Source organism: Opisthorchis viverrini, assembly GCF_000715545.1.
Source record: "Opisthorchis viverrini unplaced genomic scaffold opera_v5_326, whole genome shotgun sequence".
NCBI lineage: Eukaryota > Metazoa > Platyhelminthes > Trematoda > Opisthorchiida > Opisthorchiidae > Opisthorchis > Opisthorchis viverrini.
Window position 1 is genome coordinate 22,479 of NW_008751982.1, and position 20,223 is coordinate 42,701.

The following is a 20,223-nucleotide window of genomic DNA, read 5'->3' on the forward strand; positions in this document are numbered from 1 at the left end:
CTTAGTCTTCAGGATCAGCATCAACATTATCACCAACGTCAGTTAGGACCGGAAGCGGCACTAAAAATCTATTCGGACAGCACAGTCTGATACAAATTGTCTCCCACTCTTACACCAGGTTACGACAGGCTGATGTAGAAAAACAGTCGATGGCATGGTCTGATGAAACACAACAAACAAGGTCACATGACCGCTATGTTTCCGAATCTCAGTCAGCCTGAGGTCAACCGATGGGGATAGAGTGAAGAAAATTTTTTCTAAAAAAAAGTAGGCGTGGGCAAGCGGAAGAAGGTACACCCATAGTGAAATGATGAATTGACCCAATCTAATGTTGCCAAATTTCTGGGTGAAACAATCCGTTAGCGCAGTAGTCACCCAAACGGAGAAGCCTTGTCAAAAGGAGCGACTTTTGGTTGTTTTGTAGAGCAGGTTCCGGAGAGAGTGCTTCCCCAACGAACAATGTAATAGGTAATATTTTGGTCCAACTTCCAAGGAATACAAGATGAAAACATGACTGAACTGAATGGTTGCTCCTGAATCATGGGCAAAACAGAAGTTTTGACGAAACGGTTGCGCACGCATTCGACAAAGCCGCTACCTGACTACAGAGTACAGTACATGCCTTCAGGAGTGGCCAACACGGTTTGCTCTCCTCTTAAAAGGCACCCACAACAAGTCGCCTCCATTTATTGACGAAAATTCGGATGTTTGAAAGCACCTTTAACAGCTGTTGCCATAATCGAATGGAATGACACAGGAGTCCCCAAATACTTTACTCTACCGCTCCCTTTCTCTAACTTCTACGAACAGAGTTTTCGCGTCCACTGCAATTTTTTGTGTGAATCATTGGAGATACTGCATTTTAGTACATCATTTCGAATAATTTAATGTAGGTTCCTGGTAGGACCTAATCGAATATTTTCCACGCCAGTGAAGAGAAGGATCTGAGAGTACAGAGAAGGCGAACTGGTAGAAGCAAGAAAATGCCCATGAGGTATCCGATGAAGCAAACTAATGCCAAAATTCAACGTAACGTATAAGCGGACAGGTGTGTGCGAGAAAGCTACCCTTCGACTATCCATTTACGGCAGAAATAGGATATTTCCGTCTCGAGGGGTTCCAGAATGTTCATTCAACGGACACGACTCGCTCATAAACAGACGATCAATGAAAACTGAATCAAATGCTTCTAGTGTTGGGGAGGGGACGAACTCCCCTTGAGAGTTCGATTTCGGCCTCAACATTCCGTCTCAAACTACTGTCTCATCATAATCATCGACAGCATGACATCAGTGCTCAACACCGATGCTTCGCTGCCGTACAATCATAATTTATTTGAAAGCCTTATTGTAAACAAAAGAATAAAGGTGAATGGGGAAGCGAGTTACTGCTAGCATACTACAATCATTCCGAGGTGTCTACACATTCAAACACTCATTCAGGCGATCTGGATAGAAACAGACAACAAGATCGCCACTGACATCGGTTGGCAACCATATCTTGTGGTGTCTCCAACCAGGCGCAGTGAGGATCACGTGTTGCCCATCCTGGAGGGCGAGTAGCGCCGACAGCACCCAAGCGTTTCGTGATCTCCTTCATACTCCTCTGCCAAGTCAAGGGTTGGCCATGTCTCTGCTTCCGCCACTCCGAATTGGGCATGGAAAACGGCAAACGATGGTTCGACATAAGCAACACATGTCCACGATTTACACGACACGCGGAAAGTGCACGGTGGTCACAGGCCACGGTGATTCGGGTCAATGGGAAGTGGTGACTTTGCTCCTAGTTCAACCAAGCTGCACGAAACTCCATAGACAGTTCACCTCCGAAATGTCCTTCTTAACAGTGCCGGGAATGTTGTTCGGGGGCCAGCCGTCCCTAATAACCGAACATCACATCATTTGGACGGATGTGTCACGTGCAGGACACGGGCCAGACGAAGGTATACCCTGATTGGTCAGCATGCCAGCCAATCCGAGTCAAGCACCTTTGACTCGACGCTTCTCGCCCCCTCACGGACATTCTGGCACGACTTGTGGAACACTCTGTGACTACCCTATATATACAGTTGTAATGATTTTCCTTTGTCTCCATAAGGGGCTGTGTAGAGCTCCCGTGCCTTTTGATATACCGTAGTGGGCGGAGCAGGAAGCCAAGGGACCGATACAAAGTTGCACGGTCGTAGCACAAGTTACAACAAATGTCAAGTCAAAAGCCCCAGTGATGTGACCGGTTGGTGTACCATCGGGGTTTGTCGCGAAAATGACGTGATAATTTTGAGTTAGTGGCATAAGTTGGTAGTTCCCTTGTGCTGTCTCCTCTTGAGAAGTGGAGTAGCCAGTTTAGAAGAAAGCAGAAATCGTCTTCGAGAAATATCCAAATCAATTTGGTTCTCACGAGACTCAACTGAATCTCTCGTTTACGACATTCCACAACTGGATGTGCTGCACACAGGCCGCCTCATGTTTCAGTTGGCACGCTATTCGAGATATCGCAGTATATTTTCATAAAGGAAACTACTCACAAGACGAGGCTGCCAAAGAGTTTTCAGCAACCTTGTGAGTAGTTTCCTTTATGAAAAAAAGAAATCGTCTTGTCTTCTTCGAGGTCCTTGAGGAAGTACAGAACTCTGTGGACTTTTAAACCTATAGGAAGGCGGTCGAGGAACAAGGGGATACCCAAGTAATCACGTATTTATTACGTGTTTTCCGTTGGTGATGAGATATCTGCAAACCAACTGCCATGCTCGGTGAATATCGAACACCAGCGGACGTGCCTGAACCGCAATTATTTCAACACGTAACGATGGTATAGATTCGTTACATACGGAGATTAGTGCAGAAAAAACGCTTCAACTATAAACAAATGTGGTAAATCAGTGGTACTGAGAAAAACATCGACGTGAAGGACGGCGGCAAACCCACTCGAGTAGCTCAGGGTCTTCGGCAAACCGAGCCTTTACCGCTTCCAAATCCCAGTCGCTACCGACACCACCTTCAGCCGGAGGGGTTCCAGGAGTAGGTAGGCCGTGTGCGGAATCCGACGAAGGATGTAGGATAAACGCCTTAGGGTTTTGGCATCGAGCTTCTGAAAGATCATGGGGGAAAAGATCAATAAATTAAAGTTTGTTGCGGAAACTGGCGGTACAATTATCCTAAAGTAAACTTTCGGGTATGTTGACAATAACAATAATAATAGTAATAGCAATAACAGTAATCGTCCAGCTGTGAAACCACGCCACCCAAGACTAGACAGGAGCAGTCGTGATGCAGAGATGGGGTTCGAACCCCGGACCTTCTAGTCACTAAGCCCCCACCTTCACCACTGAGCTATCTCGACCCTGATAGGTTCACTGAAATGCAGTGATGTTGACTGACACTTGGGTGGATGCGCTCAGAGTTCTAGTGTGATTCTACATAGGTAGTCGCTAGTAACCTGAGTTAGGAATACATGAGTTAGATGTTGTCAGTTCGGACGAGGAACGAGATGGCTCAGTGGTTAGAGAGCGAATTTACCGACCAGAAGGTCCGTGGTTCAAACCCGGCCTCTGCATCTCGACTTCCCCTATCTGGGCTTAGGCAACCTGGCAGTATTCCAGCTTTCGTGCTTCCTTCGGGAAGCATGGTAGCTACGAACCAAAAGGGTGCTACAGCTGAACGAGTTTGGACCGATGTCAATTATTTGTGAATATTGTTTTGTAACTAGTAGACGCGGTGATGAATCAACTGAATCACAACGACAAGGTAACTTCTATAGGTTGGAATATACTATAAATAACCAAGCCAACGAACAGATCGAAATGGATCGTCTCATCTGCTGTCAAACAATGGAAGCCGAAAACTACTAATCGCGGTTGAACAATCACCAACTGCGTGCACAGATGTTGGAGTAATCTACGTCGATCGTTTTGAACCAGTGATGGTCACCATTTGCCAAAAAATGCATACAGAATGTCCACCATTCATGTGGACACCAACGTCTCTTGCATTATCCAAACGTATTCGAACGTATACCTGATTGGCTACTCCATCTGTCCAGTTCAATGAGGGTCTAAAACTTTGTCACGCCAGGCTTTGATGTACTTAGAAGCATACAGAGGCATGGCCATTTTGTGCTTCAATCTCTAGCTATGCCACCCAACAGCGCCTTGCGGACGGGTACCGAAGCGGACTGCGGCCACCTGTAACCTAGAGCGTGGAATCCTTTCGCGCGTATGTTCGATTTGTTTCTGAAATTGGCCGACGGCTGTTGAGTACTCCAGCTATTAATCAGTCATGGAGGATGGGTTAGCGGCCACATGTGTTTCGATGAACGCGTACTCACGAAAGAAAAAACGGAAACATGGCATTCGAAAGGCGGTAGATATGTGAAAAAGCTCCAGCGATTCGATTTCGAGATTGTCGAATCCGGCGAAATACACGTGATAATGACACATATCGACCGTACGAACCCAACTACTAGTGTAGAGTAGTGAAAAGCAGGCCACGTGACTGTACTAAGTTGGTCCATAAGTGACTTGGAAAGTGCATGCACAGTTCAATGCAGTTCATCTGAGTAAATCGATTGCCGATGCTGAAATCTACTCGGTAAACTTACTGTTTGGGAGAAATACACAATCGGATTCAAGAAGTACATTGTTGACTTGTTTGCAAGACTTTGTAACAGTTCCGTACACGATTTGAGAATAACATCACCAATCTACTGGTGAGTAGTGATGGAGCGTTTGTTGCGCAACTGTCAAGTTCGTGAGGCAATCAGTGCACATTCGAACTACCATTTTTCTGTGACGCAACAAATAGCCCGGAAATAGGTAGAATCAATCATATCCTAAACCATACTTTGAGTCTAGGAATTACTTTGAGACGAGGGGACTCATTACCATGAAGGGTAAGAAGGCATAGTTTGGGCAAACGGTCATGTTGGATCACCGAAACATAGGAATTAGCGATGCAACAAACCTAAGCAAATGGAGGTAGAACAAAACAGAGACAGGAACTTACTGATCTCATCTACAATGACTCCATCTTCCACTGAGATATGTACATACCAATTTGTGCATGGGTCGTAGGCACAAAGTTTTCTGCGTGAAACACATGAAAGCAAAGAAGGAAGTCATCGACAGTTGCTAATTGGTTGATCAAAAAACGAACTGCTCAATTCTGTACGAGTAAATAGAAATCTTTTGGGAGTGCCAATCAAACCCAAAGCTGTCGTAGAGTGATAGTTTTCCGTTCAGCTTGACTGCGAAACGATCAGTCTAGTTGGTAGAAACAAAAGACAGATCTATGGAGTCCAAGCACACAAGGGATGCGGAGTGAAGCCAATGATCTGCTTGACTCGCGAGGTCCGGACCACCACGTATACAGGACAGAAGCGTGGTAGCGAACTCCGAGCGCACCTGGTCGGTCAGCCGGAGGTTGGTGTTTCAAATCTACCCATAGAAGTAATCTTTCTGTTCATATCACGCGCGCTTGGGTTTACTCACTTCAAAATAGACTGGACGACGTGATAACCGCTGCGGTTGGGCACTCGTGCCTGGTACTGTGTCCAGCCACAAACACATGTCGCGATGCGCCATAGCATGAAACGGTCAGAATGACTTGACAACAAGATGCTTCAGTTCACTGAAAGCTGCCTACCTAATTCGAATGGTCCATGTAAGTAAGTAAACTTGAACCAAGGCAATCTCCCAAAAAAGTTCGCACAATGTCATCTCCTTTAAGCGGACATGTAAGAAATGATATCCCGGTCGGGGAGCAAAAAAATCCGCTTACTTTATCACTTGAGCCACAGTGTTTGGACCGAACCAACTTCCGATCGGTTTATCCAAAGCCATTCCAAGCATGGCTAAAATCAAAAAATAAGACGTACGAAGGTGTACGGACCAGTACAGTACACGGAAACCAAGAAGTGCACGAGGAGAGTCTAAATGAATGAAGCTGACAACAAAGGCGATTATACTGACTCGAGAATTTTTAGGGAAAGGAGGATTGAAAGTGTGATGGGGCGGATGAAGGCAGAGCCATAAAAAATAGGCTACTACGCAGCTGTGTAAGAGGGAACGCATCTAGGTTCAGTTGCGGCATCATTACTAGGTGGTCCGCGGTCCAAGACCCCCTCCTGGATTCCCCACTGTTCTTGCCACGTTTGTGGCAATTACAGCCATCAAGTTTCCTGCATTCCAGGCACCACACAGAAGGGAACTGGCCATGAATGTCTCAATGAAGAGTCTGGATTTCATGGTACAATGGAGTCAATCTAAGCTGAAAAACGGAAAAGCATAGTATGAATGGTTACCTCCTACCAGGGATTGTCATCACGAAACCTTAGGAAGATTTGAGCCCAAAATCAACGGTTCACCGTCCAGTCGTGCATAGGCTACTGGCTCACGTTTGAAACGTGGTCTGATTCCCCGGAGTGGTATGTTACATCAGATGCCTACGAGAATTGCTGGATAGCTTTCTTTCTCAGTAGAATACACTTATTGCTGGTGGCGGAGTGATTTCGATGTTTGAAATCAGCATTTCATCTTCGCAAGTGAAGCCACACAGTGTTAAAACACGACCAGTGGAGGAGCCAGCCATCATGTGACGTGGATCACGTGATCCAAGGATGAGTGGCGCCATATTCAGTCCACGTAAGCGTCCATAGATGGATGGAATTGTTCAACTGTTCAGCGGAACGGTTTTGTATCGAAATCTTCATGGGGCTGCACAGTACAGGGATCGCTGGTGAATCCCAAAGCAGCAACACGGTGAATTTCAACTGATACCCTAAAACCTGCTCGTTACTCACAAACTAGAAGTAATCTGTCCAGAAAGGCGGAAATTGCAGTTGAATGGGTTTTGAATCCATCATCATAGGAGCCAGTCAACACAGGATCGCGTGAGGTTGACTGAGTGAATGAAGTATGATGGTAATATAACCCGCCCAAGTCTACTACTGATCAGCCACTTGTGATTGAATGTTATATTTTTTAACTACTAACCGAAAGGTCACGGGTTCGAACATCCTTAGACATCCGTCGAGGATTGAACAACCGCACAGTGTTGCTCAGTCTTTCAGTGTAATTGACCTCTTTTCGAGGGGTCCATTAATGGAAGCACTGTAATAGGGTTTTCAAATGCGTGCATATCCAAATCGCGGCTAAAAACGTATTCCTGAGTTGGTTCCGATGATCCGAAAGAGGAACTTTCCGTGTAGCCTCAGAAAAAACAAGCGTTGACGTTTTGTTCCTTCGGCACTTCCGACACATAGATAGTCCTAAATAGCCGCTGAAGAGATTCTGATTTCAAAAGGCCATTTTCAGTTAAGTCTGTTCAACTAGCAAAGACGTTCGTGAAGGATGGGCGAGACGGCTCAAGTGGTTAGAGCGCGATTTTACTGACCACAAGATCCGTGGTTCGAACCCGATCTCTGCCTCTCGACTTCCCCTGTCTAGGCTTGGGCAGTATCTCAGCCCTCGTGCCTCCTTCGGGTGGCACGGCAGCTAGGCACCGGAAGGGTGTTGCAGCTGAACGACTCTTCTTGAAGGATACATGGGGTATATAACCTCAGCGGTTAGTTGGGCTACAACTTATGACATAAAACGTATGACTATGGAAAAAACGTCATTCCATTTTATTCAGAATATAAGCGATAAGAACAGTGGGAAACGGACTTACTGATATTCTGAATAGAGTAGAGAGAACTCTTGTGATCTTGAAACATTCGCCGAAGACGGCAGTAGGCTTCATCTTGACAGCCGGGCGTCCAACGCCAATCTACGGGAAAATAGAGGTTACCACGAAATATTATTCGGAGGAGAAAAATGTACAGTATATGCTAGCGGAACTGAAATGATAGATTAGGCTACAAAACTGAAACCAAACAGGCATGCTTAACAGTAGTTACCCAGTGCATCTGTTTGCGAACAACCGTGGTTTTTCTCGCTCTAAAGTTAACCGGTGACCCAACGAAATCCAACCAATACGGGTGGATATCGGTGGTGGGACGTCCAGCAAGCAAACGCTGCGACAACACGGATTGGTTGGTGTGCCATCATTTTGTAGGAACCCGGAGCGAAATTGAGACCAGATTGCATCAACCGATTAGCTGAATAAATACTTGGTTTTGGGCCTGTCGGAATAAACAGTGAAAGCAAACCCTACAGTCACGTGATGGTGAATGGTGTAGCTTGTGAGTGGAATCCGCGTCACGTGATTAGCATCCACCGCTTCTCTGCTGCATGTGCTGCGCCATTGTGGAAGTTAAACAACCGGTGCCACATAAACTTATCCCAAATCAAGACAGTTGAGGAAACAGAAGGCCAGGAATGATCACCCTACTTGCAGTGTAAGCAGTTACGAAACCACCATCGGGATAGGCGGAATTTCTGTGGCTTGGTCGATACAAAGTGTACATCCTGCTCATTCACAGCGAAAAATTCCCCATGGGATATTGATCCCATGTATGAAACCCCATGGCGAAAGCACCACAGGCAAGAAAACTCTGTGTCACTAACTGCATCCGGCGGCTGATTCATATGACGAAGACATGCCCACTTGCATATGAATTTCGAACGTTGGAAGCTGAACAACAGTCACGATTCACTCCGACTCAATCCGGGGTTGTCCAGTGGTCAAATCGATGCCTTCTTTCGTGACCGCAAATGGGTTGAACTGATGTTCACATCGTTGGTAGACCATGTCTTCGAGTTCGTTTGCGCGTGGGAACATAAGTGAATCAGCTAGACGTTTGTTGTATACCGTTTCGTTTGTCACTCAATTTATATGGGGCCGATCACATCAACTTGGGACAGTGTGTATAAAAGCTTAGTTTTGTGTACCATATTTAACAGTGTCGACTTGCGGGCAGAATCGGACATCACCGGAAACAAACAAATTCACTGGAACCGGAACAAACAGGCACCCAGAATTCCGCCATGTATTTTTGGTATATCACTACGATGCGGCTGCATACCCACAAAGAGCTCGAAAACGAGAATGCGTGCTGATGGAAATTCCTAGCATTCTGGTGTTCCCGACGATTCATGAGGTTATCAGATGACAATGGATGTTGAAATAGAATCACTACAGCAACCTAATGCTCCCAAAACTTTATTATTCTTTAGCTGTTAATAGTGTGGAAGTGTCAGGCGGAATTCCACACGGATCCCTCCTTACCACTCACACTCAGGTGCTGCCACGGCCGAAAAGTCCATCCCACGCAAGATTGGCCAAGAATTCGGGACGCTTGCCGGTCCGGCGTCAAGGCGAGATCCGATTGCTCGAAAATCTGGACCCAATAGCCAATCATGAACCAGTATTGGCCAAATGCCGTTGCCAATAGCGCATCCAGAGCGTGTCAAAATTTTCGGAAGGCTATAACCACCTACGCTGTATATACGAAGCGCTGTACTATTGTTCTTGACTTCGTTTTTGGGCATTAATAGACCTTGCGCACCTATGGTGGTTGTTTTGACGTGAACGCTAGCTTAGGAGGCTCAGACCGAGAACTAAGCTGAGAGAAATACCGTTACTACAGAAAGGAACAACTCGAACTTGAGGACAGTCAACTTCCTCCTCATGACTATCTCAAGACAAGGGACTGTGCTCCTGCAGACGGGTGTATCCCATGACTGTCCGCTGTTTGATCTCCTACTGTACTTTCAACAAGCGGGCTACCAACCCAAGTCCCGGTGATGAAACTTTGACAATGCATGAGTGAATTTTCTGATTGTGTAAGTGGTCCGCCATCCCGGCAAGTCTGTTCCTGTGTAGGTAGAGCGAGAGGACAAATCAGGTCACACAGCACAGCACGGTGAAAAAAACTGGTGGAACCTCTGACCTTAATGTGACATTCGTGTAAGCGTTTGTTCACCTCGACTGAGTTGCACAGCGAGCGATTTGGGATGGAGCAGAAAAGTGTGCTGAGGTGCATTTAAATGCGTACCGGTTTTTACCGACGAAGACCAGGTGCACCTACATCGACTCTGTTCACACTCTAAACCGAACGTCAGAGAGATAAGACCCATATGGGTGTATCTGTCTGGAGGAAAGAAAGTGGAGATTTTAACCTAGACGAAATCGCCACACAGGATAATTGGAATATGAAATATTCGATTACTATGCTCTTTAAATTCTTAACCATCGCATGCCTCTCCCATCGCCATCAACAGCAGAGTCGTTCCGCGCAGCAAGCGTTTCGGACCGACCGGAGTGTTGTGGCCTGATGACGTGCTGAGTTCTTATCCGTCTAAGAAAAGGCTGCATTCCGATTGGTGTACACAACAGGGGCCGAGATGGCTCAAGTGGTCAGAGCGCGAAGTTACTGACCGGAAGGGGTTCGAACTCGACCTCTGTCTCTCGACTTTTCCTGTTTAAGCTTGGGCAACCTGACAGTATCCAAGCCCTCGTGCTTCCTTCGGATAACATGGTAGCTAGGCGCCGCAAGGGTGTTACAGCTGAACGATACACAGCAGGACGGGCAGTCCGAGCGTGAACACGATTACAACAACTCTGGGCATAGATATTTGGAGAATACGGTTGATCATCCAGCAGAAACAGTACAGCAATCACACTCGGGGACAGACGAATTAAAAAGGATGACAGCGGTCGAGGGTGGGAATAAGAGGTAAGCATGAAAATGCAGGCTCAGTGGATTAACACTGGCTTTCAGAATAATACCCCCTTTTAATGAGTCTCTAAATCCCATGTGAGAATTTTCAGCCACATTGGAAAGGCTAGAGGCAAACTAGAACCAATCCCCAGTGGGATTAACTGCACAACCTGTGTCGAGTCCTCGAGAACTCCCATCTGGAGCCCGTTTGCTCTTAGGTAAATAGTGAATGAATGGAAGCTAACCATTATGAACAAGGATGAAAATAGTGGGTGAAGATCTCATTTTTCGAGAAATACATTCATTTGCAAATCAATTTGGTTTTTACGAGAGGCTCAACTGAATCTCTCGTTTATGATATTCTACAACTGAATGTGCTGCACACAGGCCGCCTCATGTTTCAGTTGACAGGATATTCGAGATATCGCAGTATATTTTCATAAAGGAAACTACTTACAAGGTTGCTGAAAACTCTTCGACAGCCCACGACCGGTTTTGCACTTCTTGGGGCTCATCAGGTAGGCGCAGTCCCCGAGTTTCCGTCAGTTGAGTCTCTCGTGAGAACCAAATTGATTTGCTTTGATTTCTCGAAAAACGGTCCAATTTGGGTCCAAGTAGAACATAAGGTTGACGAAAACTCAACGACTGCGCCTACCTGACGAGCCCCAAGAAGTGCGAAACGGGTCGTGGGCTGTCGAAGAATCTTTAGCAACCTTGTGGGTAGTTTCCTTTATGAAAATCTTATTTACTTCATCACAACGTAATGAATGGTCCAAGTTGGTGATTTGGGTTAAAACACGTACAAACAGTAGTGATAATTTGTGAAGGGAAACTGAATTGATTGGACTGTAAGTTAAAGAGGTTTTTCGAATTCGTACAAAAACTCCATCGTGTGTTTGACAGTCATCGAGTATGAGATCAGTCTATTCAGCTTCTGTGGGCAAAATGCCAGGTGGAACAAGTTTGACCATTAGATAAAGGAAGCTGTTCTGAGCTCTCAATCTTGCAGTGGACCATAATCTGCTGTTTACTCGAGGAAATCGGCAATCCCAGCTAGTCGGTAACGAAGAGTTCAAGTGGAAGCTGCTCAATGAAACTGGTGGTAAGCTACTATTTTAAAGCCTGATCACACCGTCCTGCGGTATGGAAATAAAACGCCGCTAAAACCAAGATCTAGGTTAATAAATCTGCCACCCAACCTATTTCACTTCAATCTTGCGAAACCTATTAGACGTGTTTCGGACGCCTGTAAGATCGAAATTGGCCACTATCAGTGCGTGGGTCACACTTTTAGTGTTTATGCATGTGCCATAGGAAGAGGTCCGATATTGAGGTTGCGACATCGCTTGGCTTGAGAAACTAACCCATGGACTGGATATATCCTTCGCCGTCTAAAGACCAATAAAAGCAAAACAGTCCTTGATGCAAAACTGGACTTTCAGCCCAGATAGCTGGCTAAAAAAACTGCATTGGCACTATCCAGTCTGATATGTAGTGTGTCGGTTTGCAGGCCGTCCACGGCCTGCCTCAATGGGGAACCAACATTGGATCGACATCTGAGAAAGCCTTGAAACCGATAGCCGTGCATGGACGGGCACGATTTGTGACGTTCCAAAAAGATCTACACTAATTAAACAATGTGTGTTTTTCTATCGATTATCTGGGTACAAAATGAGCCATAAGGAGACACCATTTACGCGTACTTAATTTCCTGTGATGTCTTTCATTAGTGATCCGTCAAAATGAAGCAAGCCTTCAAGTTCGTTCAAAAGTACGACCTCGGCAACATTCCATTTGTCAAAGGGACTTTACGACGGCGCGTTCGTCACCTACCAGCGAGACCAGCCGCTATCGAAACGATTGCAAGTGGGCTAGTGTTGGTGGCAGATCGAACAATTACAAATCTGCATAGTCGAGCTGAAATAAAGCTAAATTCAATTCCATGGTTCTTAAAAAAACACTCTTGGAGATGACCAAGCGGGGTATGGAAAGGTATTCCATGACAGTAGGAACAATCCTGAATTATCAAGCTTATAGGAAACACTTCGAAATGCGGGTGTATATTGAAATTTCACGACAATTCACCCATGCTTGACAAGATACACTGGAAGCCTGGTCGGGTGTCTGATTAATTTGTGGAGGGGTCTGGGACTATGAGAAAATAGACACTTCTGAGAAGTGGTACTTGTGAAGGTTCAAATACTCAGTTGACCAAGATATAGGCTGACAAGTAGTACCGTTTTGCGCTCAGTTTTCATATTCATATGTGAGGTTGTAGGACTTGTTTGTCTAAGACAGGGATCTTAGATACAAGTTATAGCAACCGAACTCTAAACACAAAGTTGGCATCCATCTGTGAGTGAAAGAAGATGTAGTAGTCTTTCTCAAACAGTTAAGGAGAGGGTGACGGCAAAACAGCAAATTCAGCACCCTCTGGGTATTTCGCATGAAGATCTATAAATCATGGACGATAGCAAATACGCTGCAACATAGCACAATGATCACCCATAGTTGTTTGGGCAACCAGTAGGCCGACTGTCATGGTAGCATAGGGGTGGAAAGCAGAAAGTTAGTGAAATTATCGTCAAATGAGTGAGTATGTTGAAGACTGAAGTGAAGCTAGATTTATAGAGAAACGCAGGTGGGATCCTGACGAGATTATGCTTGCTTAGGTGATCTAAACCACCTTTATATACGGGGCAAAGTCTATATGCTTGTAGTGTACCGGAATTCAGACAAGTATAGTCACAGAAAACTTGGGGATTTCAAGTCATCGTTCAGCTGGCTAATAGCAGCAGGTTAGGAGGAAAATAGCACTGACAATGTTACCTGGAACATGGGATATGAGCGCGCAAAGACCGCGCGCAATCGCCCAACTGGTATAAATGGTAAAAAAGGTTAACTTACTCACCTTTACCTAAATGGATTCGTGTTATGGCCTCCGCCAGCATCATTTGGCCACACCTATGCATACAACCCCAGCGAGTATCTGAAGTCGGTCCACTTTGTGTGACAATGGGAGGAAAGTTCTTCCTATATGTCATCCAAAACAAGGAACGAAGCCTTTCCGCAATCCTATCGCGATCTGGTCAGATAAGACAAGGGAAAAGCGGGAGCGGTAAGATACAAAGGGTTGCAAATCTCTACCGCATGTAACAACACGTGGGTCTTAATATCAAGAGGGTAGCTTACAAGGGGACGTGAGCCTATTGGGATGAAGATAGACAACTCTGCTCGGAGCTGTAAACTACACCAAACTCCCATAGTTTGGACGGTCGTACTCCTCCTTTTGAGATAAAATATAGTAGTTACAATACTGATTGACACAGAGTTTATCACACGTCCCTTACACCCTACGGTCTATAAGTAAACTGACTTGTCCCATCAGTTTGGACCGAATAAAATGCGGCCAGGACGACGGTCGCCGAACTTCTGGATCTGTGCTTCAAAATCTACTTTGTGTACAATGGAGAGGAGTATGAACAAATCCAAGGGTGTGATATGTGGATGACATAGTTGTTATTATAAAGAATGAACTGTCATGAGCAAAAGACCGTTCAGCTGTAACACCCTTCCGGCGCCTAGCTACAATGCCACCCGAAGGTAGCATGAGGGCTGGGCTGCTGCCAGGTTGCCCAAGCCTAGACAGGGGAAGTTGCGAGGCAGAGGTCGAGTTCGAACCATGGACATTGCGGTCAGTAAATTAGCGCCATCGCGCCCCCGTCACGAGCAAACCAAATGCTGAACAAGAATTTCCCGACATCCACTTTGCAGGAGAAATGGAAGAGGACAACAAATTGACTTCTCTACATGTGCTCATTACAAGAACAACAGATGGCAAACCGCAAACAGGAAAGAAACGCACGGGGACCAGACTGTGAGCTAGTTCAGTAGCAACCAAAACTGGCACAAACGAAGTTGTGTTCGAACCTTGTTCAAGCGAACAGAGACACACTGCAACACAATAGAGTATTAAAAAAAAACGAAAAAACGGCGGTTACCAGGTGCTCCAAAACAATAGCTACCCGAGGAACTTCATATGGAGATATGGAGACTAGTTTGTTAACACAACCGATGAGATAAGAATTACGCTATTGTATAGCAAAAGCGTCACGGAAATGACTGTACGAGATTTAGGACGAGCGTGCAAACAAGTTGAGAAGAACCCTCTCGGAACCAAAAGAAAGACTGGATGCAATGAAGAAGAAAAATCTCGACTGAGACAGTCTGTTGCATGCTGGAGTCCACAGACCATCTACAACCTGAGCCAATTGGTGTTAGAGAGATTTTGACCACGCGTGGGTAGCCGCTACGCGAGATATCTGCGAAATCAACTTAACCTCCGACACGACCTTTGAATTAGGTGGTTTCACAATATTGTTATGTTTTACAGCACCCCGGACGGTAAGAGCGAAACACTGAAAACTTACCCTTCATAGCATCGAATTTATCACCAAAAACGTAGACTGGTTTTTCTGAATTTGGTAGATAAGGGTGATCCGGAGCGGAGTTGGCATAGGTAAAAATAGCTGTAAGCCAATCACGTGACGAAACTATATTTACCCTCCCAGTGGCTGTCCATTGCCGAAAAAATCAGTGGAAATTACTTAAAATTGTAATAGATGCGCGAAAGGGGAGTTAAGTTTCCTGTAAATAAAAAATCAAGCTTGGTTACCAGGATCCAATAGGAAATGCAATGCTGACCAAAGACTCAAAGTGTTAATACTGCTGTGCGCTTTCAAAGTCTGTCTTCAAGTTTCCACGATCCGAAGCAAATAACACTGTAACGCACGAGGCTCGCGAGCACTACCACCTTATGCGTGTGCGTCATGAATTTCTCCTTGTCACGAGTACTTTTGCGGCGCATCAGCTACGTGATCCAATAAAGAGCTCATCAAAATGTCATTGTACTTCTGAGTCATAAGCCTCAATTGATCGTCACCATTGACAGTAATACAAGCGAACACTCATGTTCACCATTGTACAGGCATGTCGAACCTTCAGCAGTGGTTTGCTTAGTACCTTCCGTTAATGCGTTTGGTTGATTGGAGCACACTAGAGTGGTGAACAACCGAAGCTAGCGCTACGGTCATTTATGTCAATAACCAATGCTTGAAAACTATGCATTGTGTTAGGTAGGCTGAGTATCCATACCGTCTCATACCTGAAGCAATCCCGTAGCGATCACTGTATTCGAGTAGGATATTTAAAATCAACCCAAACAAGATTGTTACTCGATTCCGAGGTGGTCATTAGCACATCAACGAAGAAATAGTCTGCTCTCAACCTATATCCATGATACCAACCCGAACAACTGCGTCATGCGGCGTGAAAAAGTCTGCTATGGAACTGGGTGGTAAAGGTATAAAACGAACGCTCCGTGACATGCGTTCCCTCAGTAATGAGGATCCAACAGTTGCATGCACCTTATCTGTGGATAAAGCATTACATGCTGCTACAAGTGATAACGTCTACCAGAAAGAACGTCGTCGAATGGTCTGTTTTGACAAGGCGTCACTGATTCTTCGTCGTCTTACGGTGGCACGCGAAGCCTTGACTCGTGGGAATCTTCAAAACTCCAGCGTTCAAATTGTTTCTGGTGAGAGGCTTGCCGATCTGGAGTACGCAGATGACATTGCCCTCATCTTTGAAGACCAAAGCGAAGCACATCATCATCATCATCAAAGACAGCAACATCAGTGTTGCCACTGATGCTTCACTGCCGTTGAATAGAATGACCACCATCATACCGTTTTTTTTGGCATGCGCCTTGCACCTTCAAAGTGTAAAGTCACGCTTCAGAACGTGAAGTCTGTGAACATATCCATTACAATTCAAGGAGAATCACTGGAGATTGTGGAAAACTTTAGATACCTCGGTAGTTGTATTACCTCTGAGGGAAGTGCGTCTCATGAAGTCAGTGCAATAATCTCAAAGGTTCGAATCACGTCTTGCTAATTTGCGTCACTAGTGACGTCAAATAGGCATTTCACTAGATCCTAAGAATCGTGTGTACCAGGCTACAGTAAGGGCTATGTTGTTGTTGTATGGGTGCGAGACATGGTCTCTGAGGACAGATGATGTGAGGTGTCTTCAGGTTTTCGACCACCGATGCCTCAGAAGCGCGGCTGGCTTTGGATGGCGTCAGTGTTGGTAACCAGGTGACTAGAAAACGGGAATTTGGTTGTGCTGCAGGTACTTCAATTCGGGAAAACATCCGGCATCATCGACTACGATGGCTCGGTCATGTGCCGAAACACCGCCGTGAAAGAGATCACAAAGAGTTTGGGTGTTGTTGGTGTTGTACACCTTCCAGGATGAGGTGCCCGTGACCCCGTCTGTGCTTGGCTGGAGACGTTGCAAGAAACGGCGGCTAATCGACGTCAGTGGCGTTCGTGCTGTCAGTTTCGTTACAGATCGTCTGGTTGAGTGGTTGGAGTTGTAGGCACCTCAGAATGGTTGGCATAGGCCAGCACTAGGTCCCCTTTCTCACCCACTCTTTTCCACTTGGTTTCACTCTAGGGATTTAAGTATAAGTAGACGAACCTCATGGCTGTACGGCAGTGAAGCATCAGTGCCAACAGTGATATTGCCGTCTTTGATGATGATGTGCCGGCAAAAGATTTCCACACCAACGGCTCAACCACAATACCGTGGGAAACCAAACGTTTGGAATGTGGTGCTGGATCTGACAAGGCTTTATCAATATCAATTCTGGTCTAACGACCAGAAGTAGCACGCAATTCTCCCTCGAACTCCTTATGAATGTAGTTTGCAGAGAAATTGTCCCCGCGGTTCCGCGCCAAAGGCCTTCCTGTAGTCCATGGATATCAAAAAGGGATATCACTGGGTCTCAAGGTTCACGTGTACCAGGTTCCAGTAAAGGCTGTATTATTGTATGGTAGCGAAACATAGCCTATGAGGACAGAACATATAAGGCGTCTTCAGGTTTCTGACCACCGGTGCCTCAGAATCGTTACTGGTGTCAGATGACATCAACGGATTCGTAGAGATAATCATAAAACGAGTATCTGGTTATGCAGCAGGTACTTCAATCGCGGAAAACATTTAGCAACACCAACCACGGTGTCTGGGCTGTACTGTACACGCTTGCCTTCAATTTTTAATTCAACTTATCAGCTATTAGCCGTGTACCGTAGGCACATTGGTTCCAGTTGCTACAGTTACGATCACCGTGGCAATGTGGGACAAACAACCAAGCCTTGGAGGCGAAGCCATGTTCAATTTGTTCGTAATTGAGTAGCTGCGCATTGAAGGCGATAGTTTTGATGCACGAGCGTTACTGACTGCACGATTGCGCCATCCCTATCAGTGTCATTAACCATTGGTGATTTAAGTCCCGGGGTCTCCATCCAGGGAGGCGGGAGTTGCCCACTCGACTAAGTTTACTGTTTAGTACTTCGTTGCCAGGTCATACACTGTCCACCTCTCGGTCACTTCCATTCAGCACAGGACTGGGAAAGAAGACCTCTGTGAGGCAGACGGTCTTCTGGCATGCGGAGTACATGACCTAACCTGCGCAACCTACGAAGTGTGAGTAATGCATCTAGCTCGGGAGAGTTTCTTCTCCACAAGCGTTCAGCTGTAACACCCTTCCGGTGCCTAGCTGCCATGCTACCCGAAGGAAGCACGAGGGCTGGGATACTGCCAGGTTGCCCAAGCCTAGACAGGGGAAGTCGAGTGGCGGAGGTCGGATTCGAACCACGGACCATCCGGTCAGTAAATTCGGGCTCTAACCACTTGGGCCATCTCGCCCACAAGAACATCTGGCGTACCTCAGCAATAATAATCCGATGTTCCCACCAGACTTGACCAATGCTTCGGAGACACCGATGGTCAAACACTAACATCTTCTGTATGTACTCTGCGCGTAGGGGCAATGTCTCTGATCCGTAAAGCAATATGGATAGGAGCATTGCAGTGTAAACTCTTCCCCTGACAGGCAAATTCACGTCACATCTGCGCCATAGGTGTAAAAGAAAAAGATAATAGTCCAACCGTAACATCCTTTCGGTGCCTAGCTGCCATGCAACCTGAAGGAAACACAAGGGCTGGGATACTGCCAGGTTGCCCAAACCTAGACAGGGAAAGTCGAGAGGCAGAGGTCGGGTTCGAACCACGGGCCTTCCGGTCAGTAACCACTGGGTCACCTCGCCCCCATAGTGTCGGAGGTTGACAAAAACTGCCCCGGCCTTTCCAGTTCGAGAAATAATCTCAGCTCCAGCCAGTCCATTGAAACTTATACAGCTGCCCAGGTAAAAAAATTTATCTACCACGTCGATTGGCTCATCCGCAAGCATAAGTTGTGGGTTTGATCCCACCCAATCTTGTTGCAGCAATTTACACTGTGAAGCGCATGCCAAACCAAGCAGCAGGATTATTTATGTTTTTTAGAATCGTTTGCATTTGGGAAGGATCTGAACCAAGGAGAGTAATATCTTCTGCATACACAATGTCTGTGAGGGAACGTCCCGGGAGCATTTCGACCCTCGAGGTTCCAGAGGCAGGCAGAGAAATTTCGAGCAGCATATCAATGACAAAGTTGAAGAGAAAAGGAGAAAGAGGACAGCCTTGCCTTACACCATTAGACATGTTGAACTCAGGCGAGAGTTTCCCGTATATTCGTACGACAAGTACGCGGTTCTTACGGCTGATAATGTTGACGATACTCGTAGGCGCTCACAGGAGTTCGCATACAATGCTCTCATGAGAGATAGAGGTTTGGAAGGGACACCTTTGATCGCCAGACACTGCCAAAGTTGCTGACGACCGACAGAATCACAAGCAGCCTTCAAATCCGTAAAAATGACCAAAGTGAGACGTCTGAAGGAGTGGCGCTGTTCAAGAAGTTGTCTCAAGGTAAAGATATGGTCGATGCATCATCGACCCGAGCGAAAGCCTGCTTGATTCTCACAAATCTCTCTCCCGATAATCCATCTACTTGCAAAAAAAGAATGCCAGAGAACAACTTAGATGCGACGGATACCAGGCTGATACAAAGATGGTTTTCACACTGACATCGATCAGCCGCCATTTCTTGCAACGCCTCCAGCCAAGCACAGGTGGGGTCACGGGGATCCCATCCTGGAAGGCGCACAACACCAATGACATCCAAACCCTTCGTGATTTCTTTCAAGCCCTTCTGCCAAGTTATATGTTGTCCAGCTCGCGGTTTGCGCCACTCTGATGAGGGTGTTGAAGGAGACCATGTGAACTGTTCTTTAAAGTGCTCCGCCCACCGCTCAAGACGGTGATTGAGGGAGTGATTTGGTGTTTCATCTTTTTCGCATATTGTCTCACTGACATCTGCCTTCTGACCAATTGATCGAATCACTTGAAACAGGGCGCAGCTGTTACCTGTAGCGAAAGCCTTCTCCATCTCATGAGCCTTTGAAATCCACCAGCGTTCCCCATCATTCTTGAAGCTCCTGATCATCCGGCGTTTGAGGGATCAGCGTGCGTCACCATAGTCGCTAGTTGCTGGTATGGCCTTTCTGGCAACAATAAGATCTGGTGATCTCGAAGATATCCCGTGTTCATTAAATCGAGTCAGATTGGCTGGACAAAGTTATGAAAGCCCACAACATTTCTCCTTTAACTCGC

General features: G+C 46.1%; 1 protein-coding gene across 1 annotated transcript in view; it reads right to left on the bottom strand.

Moving 5' to 3' along the window:
• T265_15019 (hypothetical protein) overlaps positions 1-19,999 on the bottom strand; it is a gene marked incomplete at both ends in the record, with an annotated part of 30,540 nt that extends 10,541 nt beyond the window's left edge. Inside the window, 7 exons of the mRNA XM_009176247.1 lie at positions 2,925-3,087; positions 5,001-5,080; positions 5,775-5,847; positions 7,665-7,763; positions 13,511-13,684; positions 15,030-15,128; positions 19,639-19,999. Of these exons, the coding sequence (XP_009174511.1) occupies positions 2,925-3,087; positions 5,001-5,080; positions 5,775-5,847; positions 7,665-7,763; positions 13,511-13,684; positions 15,030-15,128; positions 19,639-19,999 (1,049 nt within the window). The remainder of the gene's footprint in view (positions 1-2,924; positions 3,088-5,000; positions 5,081-5,774; positions 5,848-7,664; positions 7,764-13,510; positions 13,685-15,029; positions 15,129-19,638) is intronic.
• Between the last annotated feature and the right edge of the window lie 224 nt (positions 20,000-20,223).